The sequence below is a fragment of the Octodon degus genome, unplaced genomic scaffold (genome assembly GCF_000260255.1).
Source record: "Octodon degus isolate 3935 unplaced genomic scaffold, OctDeg1.0 scaffold00071, whole genome shotgun sequence".
Lineage (NCBI taxonomy): Eukaryota > Metazoa > Chordata > Mammalia > Rodentia > Octodontidae > Octodon > Octodon degus.
In genome coordinates this window covers 7,433,547-7,453,840 of record NW_004524647.1, presented here as the reverse complement: position 1 = coordinate 7,453,840, position 20,294 = coordinate 7,433,547, and the positions used below count along the sequence as shown (strand labels likewise).

Sequence of the window (20,294 nt, the reverse complement as noted above, 5' to 3'; positions counted from 1 at the left end):
TTTAATATATAGCTTCCTTTAAAAATATTTCTTCAAATAGAGCAAGCAAATTATAGTAAACTACAAGATAGTTGCAAAGGAATGGGGCTTGGTTAAAAAGTGCAACACAACTTGTGAATTCAGGACGTGTGTTTCTGTACCATTATCTCTAAATATGGCAATAAAGCCAACAGGTACTAAGCTGAGAGAACAATTCTTTTAAAACAACACATCTCACCTTAATGTTCTCTGATTTTTTAATAAAGTCTGCAGACCCAGGAGTCCCTCCTTCCTTTCTGACCAATTGGAACTAGCACATCTATTGAGAACTTCTGCCACATCTTCCGTCTGCCTCATATATGTAGGAATACTACCATTTCGAGAACTATAGGAGCGTTCAGAACAAGCGCTGGAAGCATCACTGTTAGCATCATCATCTGAATGAACTCCATAGTCATATCTTCTTCGAGCAGGTTTTTTCTGTTATATACAAAGAATGTTATTAGTAGTAGTTAAAAAGTATTTCATAGTATCTCTTGAGCACAAAAGGACTTGTTTCTGTTTTAAAATCAGTACAAAGCATGCTGCTAAACATTGTAATTATAAAATACCAATATTTAGTTTTTGTTCAGAAAATACACTATAGAAGCTGGAAGATAAAATATTAAGTGGTAGAAGAGTAAGACTGCACTGAAGTTTAGATTCCTAAGTGGGAAGTGCTAAAATATACGCAGTTTTTTCCTTAATCTTTTTCATCAAAAACCCAGACCTATTAGAATGTAAAATTAACAGAAACTTACTACATATTTAAATTGTTAAGAAGAAAAACATTACCTTTTCAGAGGAAGAGTACAATGGATCAGAAATGTGCGCGCTTCCCCCTATGTAAGTCTAATTTGTCCTGTCTTTCTTAGTCTCTTACCTCCACTACCACTTATCTTGCTACTATTCCCCTGTACGAACCCTCATGTCTTATAAAATATAAAGAATGATGAAATATTGTTTTGCTTACTATTTCTTTTAGGGGGCAAGATCTTTAAGGGCTTTCCAGGTTTACTCAAAGTATCTATACCATTGACTACCTTTTTTAATTTTTATTTTTTATTGAGACTGGGTCTCACTATGCAGTTTGGGCTGGCCCTGTGCTCACTTTTGTAGCCCCCAAGCTGATCTGGAACTCACAGAGATCCTCCTGTCTCAAACTCCCAAGTGCTGGGATTACAGGTGTGCCCCACCATGCCCAGTTCACCGATTTAATAAATATAAGAATGCATATTCAGATTCACTTTATTTCTTTACATATAAAGTTTATAATTTATGTAGCAGGCAATTACGCCTTGCATATGGAAAATGACATCAAGGCAAATAGATCATTTGAGATTTCCACTGGAAGAACTAGAAACAAATCTACATAATATATTTGGGTTTTGTCTGGTAAAGATATCTCAATCAAATATATTCAATACAATAATTTAAAGTAGTTCCAAGTGATTATATGTTTTCCACAGTCTAAAATCTGAAAGAAATACACTTAGAACTTAAAATGGTTTTATAATGTTTCCATCACTCACTGTACTCATTTGATTTAGAGACACCAACTTAATTTAGAATGGCAACTTAATTTAGGATGTTTCCTGTGTTGAGGCCCAGGATCAATTTTGTCATAAACATCACTGGAAAGGATCTCATCTCATTTGTATAAGTAGTTGGGTTAAGAAAACTAGCAATCCCATAAGACTCTTTATTGAAAAGAGTATCCCTTGCTTAATAATCATACTGTAGAAAAGCAGAAACACGTCTAAGGATTTTTATTACTCTAATATTTTTATAGAAAACCATCATGTCTTAAATTGATGAAATAATGAAAAGGTTGTATTATCATAAGATGCCAGAAAATAATGTCTATACCTTAGTCCGCATGTCTCCTAAGAGCTGAGAGCAGTAAATTTTTAAAGAAAGAAATTAAAAATAATGAATATTTTGCTAAACAGCACAGTGAAGTAGGCATTAAGCACTCCCATGACCAGAAACACTGTTTTAACACTTAAATACAAAATAACTGCTTATTAACAGGCTATATCTTTAACCTTATCAATACTCATTAGGTGAAAAAGATATATTTGAACTACAAAAGTATTCCCTTAAACACTTTTCCCAAAGAATCCTAAATATTCTTATTTGCATCTTTTAATTTTATCTCTCTAATTTTACCCAGGTTCAAATTACGTTTAATAATGGGGAATTATTTCCTTACAAATGTTAGTTGCAACTGTTGTATCTGTGCTAGGCAAATAATGATAGTAGAATAAAATTATCTGGATTCATATTTTGGCCTTTGTTGCTGAATTTTTTTTTTTTTTTAGAACCAGAGATTGAACTCAGGCCCTTGCACTTGCCAGGGAGGCGCTTATTCTACTGAGGTATCTCCCCGGCCCCTTGAAATATTTCTATATAATTCAAAAATACTACTTTAGTATTATAAAGGATAGTTCAAGAATAACCCACTCAATTCATAAAATTTACATAAGCAGAGGTGAACTGGTAAAACAACCAATTAAAAAACCCAGAATATATACTTTGAGAATAGAGATAAAAAAAATAGTAATTTTAAAATACCTTTTACAAGGATGTGATCAATATATGCCATGCTCAAGAGAATAATGTTCCTACTTTATTAATTTATATAAAAAAATCAATGACTGAGGTAAAGGGAAAAATTCAGTAATAATGGCTATTAGAACTGCATAGGTGATGATGATTAAATCATGGCTGTTACTAAGGAGTTTTTTTTATTGTCTTTCAAATATATGAAAAAAATTATATAATGTCAACACTAGTTAAAAAATATTTTTTTTTTTTTTTTTTTTTTTTTGTGGAACCAGGGATTGAACTCAGATCCTTGCATTTGCCAGTCAAGCGCTTATCCTACTGAGCCATCTCCCTGGCCCCTTAAAAAATATTTTTAAAGACATGTATTTTTATTTAAAACAAAGATGAGGCCTTCTGTTAGTTCTGGGTAAGAAACTGAGTAAGTCTTCCTGAGGCCTTGGATTAGCTCTTCGGTACCTCCCTCCCCTCAGTGGCAAAAATTAATTGAGTACTCCTCAAACATAAGACTAATACCATAATTCATGATTTGAAAGGGGAAATATCACATTGAACTGACTTGAGAAATTAGCCAAACAAGTTATGTACATTATTTCAAAGAGTATTACTTCATACTTTTTTTTTTTTTTTAATTTTATTTATTTGTTGGGGGGGGGGGGGGGGCCAGCTCAGCCCACCAGAGGGCAGGGGCTGGCTGGCATGTGGTGCTGGGGGATTGAACCGTGGTCCCTATGCTTTGCTAAGCTTGTTCTGAGTAGGTGCTTTAGACCACTGAGCCATCTCACCAGCCCCTCCTTCATACTTTTAAGGGAGAAAAAAGAACAATAAGCAACAACAGTATACATAGAGTAATCTTCTGACAACTACCATGAATCTCTATAACATGTTCTTAAACTTCATTGTCTAATGTGTTAGGCTTAAATAATCAGGAAGATATCTTTTTATTTATTTATTTTGGTGCTGGGTATTGAACTCAGACTTGCACTTGGCAGGCAGGAAGATACCCTGATTATAATTTGCCTTGCAGCTGTGCTTTCTCTTAGCTCAAAAAATACACATAATTAAAAGAACAAAATCAACACAAACCAAAATAATCCTGTAAGTGTACTGAAGTGTATTAATGTATCTTCCCTTAGATTCAATATACTACAGTGCATAAAACACATGACTGTATCAAACATGACTATGATCCTGACACTCATCAGTACTGCTGACTAGGGCTAAATTTCTACCTAGTAAGGATCAAGAATCAAGTATGTTGGTCTGCTTTACACTGTTCGTATTTTATTGTCCTGAGTCGATCTGGAAGAACTTTCCCATGCCCTTCCCACATAGGTAGACTGTCTTGCTCATACGCTGGCTTCATAAGTAGAATGTGAATAACAATAAGGAGATGGAGAAGAGTACCAAGGCATCTGCAACTGCCTCCTCCACGTCAGAACCTGTGTTCAGGACTCGCATGGCACTGACAGACGATGACAGTCGGCTTGACTGGCTGATCCCATACCCTGGACCTAATTCATCAAAAGAAGGAAAAAGCTTTGAGGTAGGCATGTAATAGTGCTAGGCTGGGAAACTTTAAGACCCTAAAGGGGGGAAAAAAACCAATGGGGCAAAGCATTTTAAAAGCAATATTGTATTTATAGGCATGCTGAGTTCATCATCAAATAAAAGGGTAAAAACAATTAAAATTATTGACAACGTAAAGGAAATATATATATATATATTTAGCAGACTAAGGACCTGGACATCTATACCCTTGTAATTAATCCAGCTCTGTCAGTTTTAGGTAAGTCTCTCCATATGGGCAAACCACAAAGAACCACAAAGCAGATCAATCCCAACCAAAAAGGGTTGGGAGATCACTGAAGTCACACCAGGAATGTACTAGGGAAGCAAAGCTCCATTTATAACTTCTTCTTCCAGGTAGGTTGATTTTACTCTGTAATTAAGACAGATCATTTGGTATATGTTAAGGGGCTATCATGTGCCCAAGATTCTGAGATATGTGAAGACAAACCAGAGATGAATTCTCCCTCAACTGCTTTGTATACCATCATTTACAATTAAAACACTTCATCCACCATTTTGGTTTTTTTTTTTTTTTTAACATATAAACAAAGATGAATTACATAACCAAGAACATAAAACAATTTTGTATTTAAAAATGACATAACAGATTATACAAAAGAAAAAATGTCCATGGGGTAGTGAAAAGAATGCTCAGTAGGATTGCTAAAGTGGAAAAAGTTACTTGGAGTAAAAGGAAAGAAAATAAGTAATGTATGCTCCAACAAGTTAAGTTTAAATAAAAACAAATCAATATTTAAAATGAGTAACATTCCATGAAAACTGAAAAGAACAAAATTTGAGATGAATGCACAGACGATAGTGAAAATGTACTCATCCTTCACCTGAGGCCCCATATACATCAGGGGCGTAGAGGGCACCAGTAGATCTGGAATGGTGTCTGGAGGCTGGAATAACAGGACCATACAAACCTCATCTATTACCACAGAAACAAGGAATAGTGGCAGCACTACTGTCAGGCAAGGAGAGTTAGTTAACACTGGTGTTACTCTTGAATAGTTCATGATCAGAATACTGCCAAATATGGCAACTGAACATTAGCACTGCAAGATCATTCCTGACACACAGATAAAACTTACACCTAAGTGGACAGACACAGGCCTATAGGAGAGGGGAGAGGGGAGAGGAGAGAGAGGAAGAGAGAGGAGAGGAGAGAGAGGAGAAGAGAGGAGAGAGGAGAGAAAAGAGAGGAGAGAGGAGAGGAGAGAGAGAGGAGGAGAGAGGGGAGAAAAGAGAGAGGAGAGAAGAGGAGGAGAGAGGAGAGAAGAAGAGAGAAGAGGAGAGAGGAGGAGAGAGGAGGAGAGAGGAGGAGAGAGTAGGAGAGGAGAGAAGAGAGAACAGAGGACAGAGGGAGAGGAGAGGAAAGGGGGAGAGAGCAGAGATGAGAGAGGAGGAGAGAAGAGAGAAAAAGGCAAGTATTCAAATGGAAAGAAATGTTGAAATTACAAACATGAAAACAAAACAAAAAGAAAAACACTGCAGGTTAAAAAAAAAAAAAACCACTATGGTAACTGGTAGCTAATAATAATCTTATCTCTTTTCATTCCAACAATCAATGAAGCTATTATTACTCAATTTTAAAGGTCTAAATGTTTATGTCCCCTTTCCATTGAGATATTAAAAGCCTAACGCTCAAGGTGATAGTACAGTATCACGAGAGGGGTATGGCCTTTATAAAGGAGACTCCAGAGCAGTATTTAGCTAGGACTACCCCAAGACACAACTACAGTCTGTGAATCATGAAACAGATTTGTCACCAAACACCAAATCTATTGGTGCCCTAGACTTCCTGGTATCCCAAACTATGAGATATAAATTTTTTGTCACTTTTAAGTACCCATTCTCTGGTATTTATTATAGCAGCTGAATAGATTAAGACAGAAATTAGAGCACAGAGGTTAATTTATGTGAAAACTAGTAAGTGATAAACTTCAGTATTTGTAGTCTTTCAAGTCCTTTGTTCTTAAATAGTGTATATACCACACCTTCACATTATTCATATAATATACCTCAACAGATTAAAAGAAATATTTTTCATAATGGTTTACCGTATATAAGTTTTGTATTCAATAGATTATATATATATATCAAAGCACCTTTGTAAAAAAACCTCAGTAATTCTACAATAAAACAAAAATTCTAAAAATTTGTGGCATCTCATTATGTACTGCTTTAGAATCTAAATTTATCATATTTTGTGCTTTGAATCTTAAAATCTTGATTTTCCTAACACTATAAAGTTGATCTTTCTCTTACATAAAGAAGCTAACTGGACTAAAGATGCATGTTAATATTCAATGAAACATTTTATTTTAAAAGTTAGTCTTCAAATGTATTAATTAGAGTAGTTAAACTACAAATCACTATTTTGTTATAGGGAAACCTGAATGACTAGGAAAACAATAAAAAAAGACTGAAAGACTAGAGAGAAAGAATGCTACCCAAAAAGGTTAATACATCCCAAAAGATAATTAGTATTTTTTTTAAACAACGCTACAGTATGTAGTCTTAATTTAACAGAAATGATTTTGAACATGGAAAAAAAAAAAGATTTGAGCAAATCTGAAAATGCCTACTGTATGAAAATCTTAGAAGGGATCAATATTTATCTGTTTTTGAGAGGGTCAACCAAATAAATCAGCGGATTAAAGCTCCTGCTTAAGCAGACACAGGGGCTGGAAATTGGACCCCTCAGCCTGCCATGCTGGCCCCACCCCCGGGGCACGCTGAGACAGTGATTGAGACTGGGTGTGGTGGCATGTACCTGTAATCCCAGCACTTGGGAGGCTGTAAACAGGAGGATCACTACGAGTCTGATCTACGCAGTGAGACCCTGTACACCCTGTTCTAAATACAAAAAAAAAAAAAAAAATCTGTGATTGAAGCACCATGCATGTGTTTTAAAATAAATTAAATTTTTTTCCTCTAAATCTCAGTTCCAGAAATAAAAGAAAACCAAGGATTCAAGTTCCAGAGAAGTTCTACCTTGCTCAGTTTCAATTTCTTTCTGAAATTTTGTGGTCTTCACAAATGGCCTGTGACACAAGTGTATATACAATAAGCTATAGGATTCATTGGTTAAATATCAATATTCAAAGTCATAGGGAAAAGGAAAAACAATTCCACCAAATAGCATATATGATAAGTGCTGTAGACTGGAGGCAAATGTAGCAGAAAAGCAGGAGCAGTGAGGACCTAGGAATGTAGGTCTTCATCTCTGGGAAACCAATAGGGCTAATCAGCTATCTTTGCTACTCAGTATCTGTATGTAAACAAAAGGACTATAAAAATTAATTCTGTAAATTGACCAGGGGGTTAGAAAAAATTGTTTTAACAATATATAACGGAGGACTCTTTTTTTTTGGCTGGCTCAGGCTGCCTTAAGGGCAGGTCTGGTGAGGCATGTGGTGCTGGGGACTGAACAGTGGTCCCCTGCACTTGACTGAGTTTGCCTAAGCAGGTGCTTTAGACAACTGAGCTAACCTGCAAGCCCCCAACAATATAATGGAAAGGTTCAGTTATTTCTAAGCCAAATAGGAAGTTTTGCAAGAATCAATACAACTGCTTCCTTAAAAGAGATGCTTTGAAATGAAATCTAGAAAAACCAATGGCTAAATGTCCTGTTGAAATGTAGTCAAATTAACAATGCTTAACATAGTTTGTAGTTGGTTATTAATTTCTTCTAATCTCTGAATAATATACAAGCTTAAAAGATACAGAAACATATCTAGTTTCTTCTTGATGTCTGCCAGTCATTCCCTGTGGTGTTAGCACAATATTATATAAACACAGGTTTTATATCATTACAAAGAATATGAGATCCTTCCCACTGCAGTGTAAGTGACTAGAGCTTGGAGATGGGGAGAGGGGGAAAAGAGGACAGTAACAGCAGCAGTAGTGGGAGCAAGCTGAGGATGTTAAAACCATGGTAACTGGATGCTCAATGTGTGCCCAGCACTGCCCTGACGGTTTTTGCATTTTTTTTTTTTTTTTTGGAGTTTTTTAAAAAAATTTTTTTTTTTTTTTTTTTTTTTTTTTTGGGCGGAACCGGGGATTGAACTCAGATCCTTGGGCTTGCCAGGGAAGTGCTTATTCTACTGAGCCATCTCCCCGGCTCCTCAAACAATCTTATGATATACATGTTATCTTTGTTTACAGATAAAGAAATTATCTGTAGTATCTCTTGTTTTATAGATAAGGAAAACCAGGCACAGAAATGCTGAAGACCTGGGATATGAACACAGGCCATCTGACCCTAAAAGATATGTTCTTGAAGGAGAAGAGAGGGGATTGGGAAAACAAAGAGAAATCAAAATATGTCATTCATGGGTACAAATCTCCTATGATGAATATGATCATTAAAATGTATCAATAAACTTAATTAAGAAAAGTATGTTTTTGAACAACAACATGTGTTCCTTCAACATGGCAATGTTTATTATACATGAATGTCAGATTTCAGTTCTTTAGGTACATAGAAAAATGAGGATGTGCCATGTATGCGTGCATATGTACACACCACTTGTAGACATTCTCCAGAGTAAAATATCTCTGGCCAAGCATCTGTGACACCTGGCCTTAGTGATGCAGAATTTTATTTTGGTACCTTCCCACAGGGAAAGAGAAAGTGACAGTCTCTCTGAAACCCAAGGCTATAGGCTACAACATAAACCATGGTTGAGATTATCGGTGTATTTTTCTAGCTAAAAGGTCAGTACAGGATATATTTGTGTCCAACGACTCAGAGAATTAGAAGTTAACCAATAGAAATTCTATACTAATTTGCCTGAAGTAATAAGAATTCCAATGGATAACTAATAGAACTCTCTCTAGTTAAAAATTTGAAGGACTGTGAAGACTAAATTCTAGACATTCTCAATGTAAAAAATTATGCCTTTCTAGTTGTCCTAAAAATACTAATGGTTTCCAAAAATCATTAACTGTGTTTATAATTGAGGTAAATTGAGTATTATAATCAAAGTTATAATATAAGCTCTATATCAGGAAAATAAGCTTTAACAGCAGCAACATGACATAAGCTACAGATGGGCAATAATTGTTAAACTGCAAAATATCAGGAGATGGGTTGGTCACATAAGAGCCTGTCTGGAAAGTGCAAGGTCCTGAGTTCAATCCCCAGTTTAGAAAAAAAAAAAAAATGTAAAATACTATAAAAATGTTAATCCTTTCCATTAATAAGTAGCTCATATATTGTCTTATACACTCTTTATAGTAAACCTACATTTAATGATCTAGGTTGAAAAATCACTATTTCTGCTGAACAGGACAAAGTCAGTTTACAAAACTAAGTTCGCATTTCACTTGTGAATATGTAAAGAAAAATTTTAAATTTTGTGAATCTGTTTGATTAATTGATTCTCTTTTTCAAACAGGGTTTCACTATGCAATTCAGGCTGGCCTTGAAATCACTTTGTAGCCAAGGCTGGGCTCCAACTTGCAGTATTCCTCCTGCCTCAGCTCTCTGAGTGTCAAGATCACAGGAGTGCACCAGTTTGTTACGATAAAAAATTGAAATAAATATTCTGAAGTTTAGATTTTTATGACACTTGATTATGAAAGAAATTCAGCTCATTTAAGATAGTAACATTAAAGGAATTTTCCTGACATAATTTCTTTTTGATGCCTCTCTCAAAGTGACAAAAAACATGAGCAAAGATAGAGTTGAAGAAAAATACTAAATTTTAGGTCTCCTGAAGTTACTGAATGGTGCAAACTCAAGGTGAAAGGAATGTACCTCACACCTGCCCAAATGCTTACCGAGGGGTTGAAAAGAACGGACAGGACTTGTGTCCCTGCTGCTTTCCCGACTGGCTTCCCGGCTGCACCCTTGACTCACACTTGGCCGAGGAATACGACTGCTGCGGGCTGGGCATAAATCACCAGCAGAGTGGGGAAGAAAACACAAGACATGATTTAGGTTATTTTAAAATTTTGGTTTTATTTTGTTTTCTTAAGAATTGATTGGGCCGGGGAGATAGTTCAGTAGAATAAGCACTTGTACAGGGACCTGAGTTCATCCCCAGTTCTGCCCCCCCCCCAAAAAAAATTTTTTTTTGATTGGTGACTTTTTTTTCTTTTTTAAAGGTTAAAAAGAACTACTTTTGATGAAACATGTAGGAATACAGTTAGGTTTTTTGGATATGGTCCTTCTGCAAGTTTTTATGAAACTGGGAGGGTAAAATAGTATCATTAAAATAAGGATATAAGTAAAAAGATTAAAATATTCTACAACATATACTATAAAATTCAATTTTACCCTTCATTGAATGAAATATATACATATATACATTTCCATCAATTTTTGTATCTTAGGTCAAAATTAAGTATTTTTGAGACAAGGTCTCACTATGTATTTCAGGCTGGCCTCAAACTCAGGGCAATCTTGCCTCAGACTCCCAGGGTTACTTTACCTGGCTCAAAAATATCTTATTTTTAATACAGAAAAAAAATCTATACATGTCAAGTATTAACCTGAATACAATATTCATTCTTGTTTTTAGTTCATAATGAAACAATGCTTTCATTTCCATGCTTCTTCTCATCTGTCACAATTTTTTTTTTTTTTGTGGAACTGGGGATTGAACTCAGGCCCTTGTGCTTGCCAGGGAAGGACTTAATCCACTGAGCCATTTCCCCGGCCTGTCACAAATTTAAAAAAATAACTATAGAAATAAGTAATGAACAGAAAACTTAGGAGTAAGGATTGACTAAAAGTAGAGTAGAGAATTAGAAGAATGTCTGCAAGAGAAAAAGAAGTAAATCAGCCTCAAAATTCCAGGGGCTTTTGGAACAAATATCAAGTGTGTTCTAGGTAAAAATTGCTGCTAAGCATGCTAATTTAAAATTGTAGGCCTTGGGGCCAGGGAGATGGCTCAGTGGAATAGGCGCTTCCCTGGCAAACGCAAGGGCCTGAGTTTAATCCCTGGTTCCACCAGAAAAAAAAATAAATAAATAAAATTGTAGGCCTAAAAAAGTCTATGACAATTACTGAATAAAGACAGTCTTAGACAAGTAAGACTTCAAGAAACTGACTCCCACATATAATTCTTGAGGAAGTTTTCTTGAGACTACATACAAGGCAAAGCAAAAAAGAGTAAATGAAAACTCCACACAATACTTAGTACTACCAAAAGGACAGCAATACAAAATGACATGTGAAGACATTATTCTCCTATAGACCATTTAAAAATAAATAGAAATGCTGAAACAATTATACAATATAGGAAAGTCACTTTCTAAATACAAAGCAAACCAAAATGTGGCATAATTTATGTAACTACCAGGGCTGTAAGATAAAGAGAACTCATTTCTATGTAAGAAATGTTCTCCTCACGTGGTCTCTAACACTGAAACCTCAGGTTATCTTTGGGGAGAAATGAGGTCACAGTATATTCCATGTGTGGGTAGCAAACAACACTTATTACTCATAACACAACACACGTTACTTACAGCTTTTCAACTATGAAAGTCAACTTACAGAATAAGCACATAAGACTTGACTGAGAATTTGGAGGAGAATACATGTGCAAACTTTAGTAATGTAAAAACAAAACTGATAACCCGAAGAAGAGAGTGAAGGGAAGGGCAGAAGAGTTGAGATACTACATCAAGTTGACAAAACCAAAATAGAAACGGGTGGATGCTCTTTATATAGGTAATCTACAAAAAACTTTCAAAACAATGAAAAACAAATGTTCAAAAAGAAGTTGGAGCAATCATATTTCTGCTCTAGGACCAACAGGTCAAGTAACAGCTACTCTACAGACAAAATGAATACCATGACTGGTAAAACAGAAAGGAGGGAAGGATGGAAAATACATAAAGAGCCAGACAGCAGAGAGATTCTGAGTCTAGGAAGATAATGCTCATCAAACAATCCCAAAGGATGTACAACTGCTACATTATTCAGTTAAAGGAGCCAATAAATCCCTTTTTATTGTTTAAGCTGGCTTCAATTATATCTTCTATTACCTCCACTGGAAAGTAGCATTGATCTATAATACAAATGTGAAATATAAGCAGTTTATATATACAGTGATATACTTATATGCATATAAATGTGTCCAATATGTTGTAAAAATTCTACATGTATCTTGCACTTTAAAATACTAGCTATTATTTTTAAAGGCCATAAATTACACTTTGAAGATTTCATTCAATAACCTATACTGTATTTCAATTCTTACTTGAAGTTTTGCTTTCCTCTAACTTGTAAATGCCTAATTATAATCTAAAGTCTTTAATACTTCTAAAGCCTGAAATAGAAAAGAAATGAAAGGTCACAATTCTCACATATAAAATCTTACCCACTGAAAGCCTAGATGGACTAGCTTCTCTGCTACAGCCTTGGCTCCTAGGTATCTTGCTTCTTTTTTGTGTTGAGGCTGAATTAACCAGGACTCTTTGAACCCCAGAGCTCATAGTAGAGAGGGCTGTTGTGGTCAGAACTCTTCCTGGAGATCCAGACCGGCTGCCAGCTAAACATTAAACACATATAAATATTAAAACATGAACACCAAGAGAACTCGTTCAAAGGATAAAATGTCAAGAAATATATTTGAGAAAACTGATTAAATATAGATGTTCTACATTTAAGAAAATGAAGGAAACATATATAATAATAGGTGTGGGGGATACTACATACAACAGTAATGAATAGTGAATTATCTAAAGTATATTTTCAATTGGGGGGATATAGGATACTATATTTGACAATGACAATATTATGAAATTTTATAACACGAATAGTAAAAACAAGTTTCCAAAGCAATAACATCCTTGATAATACATTTCATATGTTTAAAAATAAGGGCTAAGGATATAGCTCACTAGTAGAGCACCTGGATCCCCAGAACTAAACCAAACACTCAAGAAAACCACAAAGCTCTTTGAAAAAATATTTAAAAGGTGTGGAGAGAACCTTTTCTTGTATTATTGCTATTATTTTTAAAATTTATTTATTTATTTTTGTGGTACCGGGGATTGAACTTCGCACCCTGTGCTTGCCAGGCAAGCGCTTATTCTATTGAGCTATCTCCCCGGGCCCTACTGGTATTATTTTTATTAAGTATGTAATAATGATAATCTGCTTTATCAGATGAGATTGGGCGCATTCAGGGTGGTATAGCCAAAGACGATAATCTGCTTTATCTTAAAATAGTTTGCCTGCTAAGATACTATTAAATGAGTATTTTAACAAAATTGAGTCAGCTGAAAAAGAAACTTGTTTTTGCTATTTGTCTTCAAATAGCAAAGTGCTCTTGGGTGGCCATTCTAATGCCTTATATTAATTGTGGCAAAGGACTAAGGGGCAAATGTGAAAGAAGTCAAAGATGTGGTTGTGCAGACAGGAGAAATTAAAAAATCACAGAAATCAGGAAAGAGAGAGAGAGAGAGAGAGAGAGAGAGAGAGAGAGAGAGAGAGAGAGAGAGATTGTGTGTGTGTTGAGCCAATAATACAGTTTTAAACTAGAAATGTATGAGTTAACTTTTTGTGTGTGCATGCAAGGTCTAGCTACACAGCTTGAACTTGTAGTGATCCTCCTGTTTTCAGCCTCCCCAGAGCTGGGATTACAGGAGTGTACCACCACACCCAGACTCCATCTCCAGCTCAGTGCGCCTGGGGGCATGTGGGGCCAGAGATCGAACCCTGGTCCCTGTGCTTGTCTATATACGTGCTTAGTTCACTGAGTTATCTCGCCAGCCCTCATGAGCTAACTTCTAAGGGGATAAATTTTCTTGTCAGTCAGAGCACTTTGTTCTGAACAGGAAAATGGACTAGATAACTCTAAGGGTTAATTTAACTCTAGATTCTGAATGGTCACATTATAGAAAAATGGAATTTAAATATAGCTTCCTGAAAAAACCTTTTACCTTTTATCTAGAAGAGTGACTGTTCATGCTGTACAATTTCACCCAATCATGATTCATTTCCACATTTTTGTTTTGTTTTGTTTTGTTTTGTTTTGTTTTTGTTTTTGTTCCTCGATTGCCTTCAGGGCACTTTTGGCCAGCGGGAGAGTTGTGAGATTCGAACTCCAGCAACCTGAGGCTGACAGCTTTGTGGAAGCAGCCACTTAAAGGACTGAGCTAGGGCCAGGCCCCCTCCACATCATATTAAAGACTTAAATGCAAAGCATGGGTTCTTAACTTCCTCCCTCCAAAAAAGATGTACTGAGTATAGCGCAGGGCATGGTAAGAGGACCATGATCTAAAGGAGAGTGTCTGTCCTTCGCTAAGCAGTAGATGAAGTTCTAGCCAGCTCTGTCTCAAGGTAACACTGCCTCAGTCTTGGAATTTTTTAAAAACAAAAGCTTTGAAATTTCCTGATTTTTAATCATGTACAGATCAAACAATACATTAACAAAGCAGGGTGGATGTAGTCTACCAGTTGCTGATTTGTGACTAGAGATTAAGCTTTCTTGGCATCTTCTTACCAAGTACATTTTATATTCCTGCTTCATTAAACTTTACCAGCTCACAAAATGAAATTTATCTCCCACTGGTGATAGTCATATTGTAAAACAAAGCAGTATTTCCAGTGAAACTAACAATTCACTATTTGAGTAGAAGTTCTACTTTAAAACGATTGTTCGTTTGAATGTTGCAGGTTTCAGGTGAAGAATCCTCCAATCTGGTTTCTTCATTTGTAATCTTAAGGATAGTTATAAGGCATCTGTTTTCTCCATGCAGTATCTAAACTAAACATACACACTAAAACATCCAAATACCCAACATGCCACAAACTCACAATGCAAGATAGGCCAATGGAATACTTTATGGGAAAACTTGCAACAATATAAAGAGTACAAATAATGAATTGAGCACATACAGTTATGGTATTCTATTAAAACCAATATATATTTGGGGAGGTGAAGGTGTTGGTAGGGGATAACTGGAGGGTTCCTTGAAACGTGAGTCTATTCAGCAGGTAGGAAGGAAACGTGCAGTTTATAAGTAGAGCAGCTATTCTGTCCGCTCTAGATTTACTGAGTATGAAATTTATGCATGCTCACTCTCCATATTTACATTTGTACTTTTTCCCAGGAAATAATACTGACAATGCATGGCTGACACTGACAAAGGATCTACAAAGTGCGGTACAGGATTACAGGATAAATCCTGAGGGGACTTGACTGACCTTAGCAGATACAAAAATTACATTTCTTGTTATATAAGTCTTGCTTTATCTTGGTCTTAACCATCCAGCAGAAAAGTATAAAAATGAGGTATATAAAATAAAGTCATATTAATATGCTGAGCTGTGAAAGGCTCAAGTCAACAACTTCTGTGGATAATCTACTACTATTGTGGACTGCTGGACTGTGTTGGATTGTTTTGCTGAATTCATGCACCTATAGTAGTTAGATGCCAATGGAATTCCCATCTCTGACAGAACTAAACAAAAAAAGGGGATACAAAGGAAAGACCATTTTGTATTTGTATATACAGAATAGTTAGGATAGATATACAGCTACTTTCACTTAATTCAATGAGAAGAAAGATTAGTAATAGTTGTTGGACAGGATATTCTGTCTACTTCTTGTACTATGGATAACCACTAAGAAGATAACAATGTACAATGTATTAATTATTGAAAATGTCCTATTAATTAGCTTTAAACTGTCCCATTGAAAAACTATTGACAATGTACATGTCACTTCAACCACTATCCTCTCTTATTTATTTATATTTAGTATAGCGTCTACAGGGTCTCACTACACAGATTGGACTTGTAGTGATCTTCCTGTTTTCTGCCTTTCAAACGCTGGAATTACAGGCACGCACTACCACACCCAGTCTCAGTTGCTGTCTCAGTGCCTTCTAGGGGTGGGACTGGCACAGCACCCCAGTGATTGAACCCCAATCCCTGCACTTGTCTAAGCAGGTGCTTTAGTCTGCTGAGCTATCTGGCTGGCCCTATCCTCTCTTTTTTAATACTCTGTGATCCCCCCACCCAAGACTGATAATTCTAGTGCCTATAACTCATGGGACTTATTTAAAATTAGAAGAAAATACTAAAGCTGTTTTCCCTAGTAGAGAAGAATCAAGGCTAATTATTTCCTTTAGGAAAACCAAAGAGTTGATGAAAAAGTGTATGATGTGCACAGAACTTGAAATTGGACATTAACTTTCTCTGTGCTACCTATAAACTACCGTTTCGTACTTTTCTGATATTTCAAAGTATTACCAAAGGTACTTTTCTTTTGAATGCTTGTATCTGCAGGTTCAACCTAGACAATTTTTTTAAAATGCAGGGTTTTGGTAATACAAAGAAAAATCACAATTGGCAAATTTTGTCCCAATATGATTATAGAAAGATGGAATATTACATGTTAAAGAGTTTCTGCTGAATAGAACCCATTTTTGGTAATGATATCATGTGATCAAACAAAAGATGCACACGTAAAGTCTATAAATTCTTACCACCAATGGTATTAGCAGATTGTGATCCTGAACAAGTGTAAAGGCAGAATTAGGGTAAGGGTTACAATCCATGAAGAGGGAAAGAGCAGTTTAAAAATGGATGGCAGATGAAAAAAAAAGTTTTAGTCAGTTCTCACAGGGAAAAAAAAAAAAATCCCTAATGCAAAAAAAAAAAAAAAAAAAAAGCAAACCTTAAAAACTTCCAAAGCACAGATGTCTGTAACAAAAGCAGGACATTTAGCAGTTTTCACAGCTGATAAAGCAGAAACCAAACCCTCATGTACAAAGCAGATGAAATGCAGCTGCAAAAGCAAATGTAAAACTTTCAGCTTTTCTATGATCAGTAATCCAAAATTCAAATGATTAAATGTTTAGATTCTTACTATTTAAACATTTAATTTAAAACTAGATGTAAGGAACAACAACAACATCTTATAGCTGAAAAACAATTAGATGAAAAAAGCTACATGTTTCATCTTAAGATTCACAGAAAAAAAATAAGGTGAGAGGAGAGGAGACAATGTTTTGGACAGGCTGTACAATCTGTACACAACCAGTCACTACCAACAAAAGGGACACAATTCTTTCATACATATATACCTAGACCTCTCTCTGTTGGGTATACTTTCATTTATTTGGTTAGCCATCAGACACACCTGCTTTGATCCAAGAGATTTTTTTTTCTAAATGATGATACAAAAACACATTGAAAGACCATGCAAACCCTGATGAATTACTTTATGACAAAGTGAAGATGGAGATTACTGTAATATTTCTGTGCAAATATGCTGTAAAGAAACTTGCATACAAATTACATATCTTTCTTCTAACCAAAGAATTTGGAATGGAACATACAATCACTCATATGAGTAAGAAGGCAAACAAAATCTCTTCAGTATAATTTTAAACCTAAGTGATTTTATAATGAGAGTTTACTAATCTTAAAAGTCCTACCAACTCCAAAGCCAATCACATTTGGATTTAGAGTATTGTGGGATGGGTTTCAAGGTGAGAAACAAATACAAATAATAATTATTTTATATTCTAGTGAAGTGATCTGAAGTTACACTGTTCCCAAAAGGAAGTCCCCCAAGTAACATTTTGAAAAACCAATGAGCCCTTAGCCAAAGGGACAGGAATGTAGTTTAAGCCCTAGAGCATTTGTTGAGCATGTGCCAAGCCCTGGGTTCCAAGCCGAGGACAGTAAAAAAAAAGCAAAAACCCCAAAAGCAAACAAAGCGAGAAAATGAACTTTGGTCAAGAGGCCAGCCTTAATATTATTTTAGATGATAACTAATATCTCACAATTAAGTTTTATCCTTAAATCCTGGATGTGGACAGTTTCTGGCTATTCTCTTTATTTTGTGCTTTAAATTTCCTAACTTCACCATTTACTTACATCTGTTTACTGAAGGAAGCAGTAAAAACAAAATTAGTATAAATTTGAGTTGATATCTAATTAATAATGATAATTATATTAGCTAACTACAGTGTTTGAGCCAGTTTTAATTATATTAAATAAACTGTAACATTTAATCTTTATAATAATCTTACAAGGTAGATGCTGTCATATTCTGCATTTTATAGGTAAGTGACTTTAGTTTACAAAAGCCAGGACTAACCTGGGCAGTATGGATCCCGACTCCTGATTTGTTTTTTGGGGCTAGGGTCTGAACCCAGGACCTCACATGTGCTAAGCAAGTGGCTACAAATGAGTTACATCCCTAGCCCCAAAGCCCATGATCTAAATCAGTAGTACTTCAGTGCCACTGTGATACAAATCACTTGGTGGGTGGCCTTGTTACATATTGGATTCAACAGATGTGTGGTGCTATATGGTAGTGTTTCTAATTAGTTCACAGGTGATCCTGATATTGGTCTGGAGTGTACACATGGAGAAATAAGGCACACATTGAGAAGGAAAATATGCTACATTGTAAAAGACTAGACCACTACATAAACATTCCAGAAAACACAAAGAATCAGGGAAGAATGTGATATGATTTCATTTGGCTGAGAAAAATTCCTAGAGAACATTTGTTACTCTGTAAATAATCCTCAATTTGAAAACCAGTTTTACTAAGTATTTCTCTATATACTTAAGATTTTTTGGGGGGGTATTTTAGTAAAGGACTACAGGGTCTCACTACGTAGATCAGACTCGTAGTGATCCGCCTGTGTTCAGTCTCCTAAGACCTGGGATTACAGGCGTGCACCATCATATCCAATAGCTATCTCAGAGTGCCCCAGGGGCAGGAACAGCATGGCACACCAGAGATTGAACCCTGGCTGCTGCTTAGTTGTAGGCACTTTAATAGCCCTATCTTTAAGATTTTTGATAAGTGCTTCCCTTGTTATTCTGCAGCTATTCACACACAGTAAAGAAGAGCATCTCTTAAGCAGGTCTTGCACTCTACTCTTTCCAAGCTTTCCTTTTCCTGATTGTAAACTCCAAGAATCAGGTTTAAAGAAATAGACAAATATCAGTGGAAGATAGTTAAATCAATTTCATTCCAAAACAGCCAACTTTATAGAATAACCCTCAAAAATATTTTCCTAGAAAAATTCTTCTTTTAAGTTTTAAAAAATCATTTAATTAATTAATTTGGTGCAGGGTCTCGCTATGCAGCTCAGACTCATAGTGATCCTCCTGTCTCAGCTTCCGCAGTGCTGGGGTTACAGGCAGACACTTCATGCCTGGTTTCAGTGGCTGGCACAGCATGTTCAGTTTCTGGGGTCAGCAGTGCCAGGAATTGAACCCAGGTCCTTGCTCTTGCCAGGCAGGCACTTAGACCATTGAGCTATCTCCCCAGCCTCCCAGAAAAATTCTTAACATTAGAGATAAATGCTATTGAAAATCTCTTGGTAAAGAAGGAATGGGATCAAATTAATTAATGTTATAAATGTGTATGTTATTATTCTGGAACATACAGAAATAAAACATTCATTTTACCCAAGACTCCCAAAAGGTCCTTTTCTCACAAGGAAACTCATTAGTTTCTACCAACTAGCAAAAACATCAATCTTAAATTCACGAAGGAATACAGAGAAGTGGATATCTCAGCTTATTTTTTTTTTTAATCACTATAAATCAGTATGTACCTTCCAAAAATGCTAACCAAAAATACATATTCTAAGAGCAGATTTTGGGGGTAAATTTCTGTCTTTGAAAAGCATTAACTAGATGCAAAAAGATTCTGGTGCTAACATAGGGCAATTATCTTGCCTTTAAAAGATATAATTGAGGCCAGGGAGATGGCTCAGTGGAATAAGCACTTCCCTGGAAAGTGCAAGGGCCTGAGTTCAATCCCCAGTTCCATCAAAAGAAAAAAAAAAAATATATATATATATATATATATAATTGTCCACATTTGCAAGTTTCTGAGTAGAATGTGAAAGTCTTAATGCTAACGATATTTGTGCTATTTAAAGTATCTCCATGCAAAAGTTTGTACAACAAATGAAGTTTATCTTTCTAAGTGGTAGGTATCAATGATGCAGCCCTAATAACACAAAGACAAGACAACACTCACTCAAAAAATTCCAAAACATGCACAACAACTGACCCAAAACATTGAAAAAAATACCTTCATTTTTGTCAGGTGATGATGAACCTAAAGTACAGAACAAGAACTCAGTATGTCTCTTATCTTTTTTGAAATTCGTCCATT

At 35.6% G+C, this 20,294-nt stretch overlaps 1 protein-coding gene across 12 annotated transcripts in view; it reads right to left on the bottom strand.

Moving 5' to 3' along the window:
• The window catches only part of Clasp2 (cytoplasmic linker associated protein 2), a 203,474-nt gene that overhangs the window by 54,964 nt on the left and 128,216 nt on the right, over positions 1–20,294 (bottom strand). For 7 of the 12 annotated variants that reach the window (XM_023719722.1, XM_023719727.1, XM_023719721.1 and 4 more), the window contains 5 exons: positions 20,211–20,237; positions 12,504–12,674; positions 9,955–10,062; positions 3,994–4,100; positions 218–459 (listed from right to left, as the gene is read on the bottom strand). In XM_023719722.1, coding sequence (XP_023575490.1) covers positions 218–459; positions 3,994–4,100; positions 9,955–10,062; positions 12,504–12,674; positions 20,211–20,237 — 655 coding nt within the window. The remainder of the gene's footprint in view (positions 1–217; positions 460–3,993; positions 4,101–9,954; positions 10,063–12,503; positions 12,675–20,210; positions 20,238–20,294) is intronic. The other 5 variants (XM_023719724.1, XM_023719730.1, XM_023719733.1 and 2 more) reach the window with 1 other exon arrangement.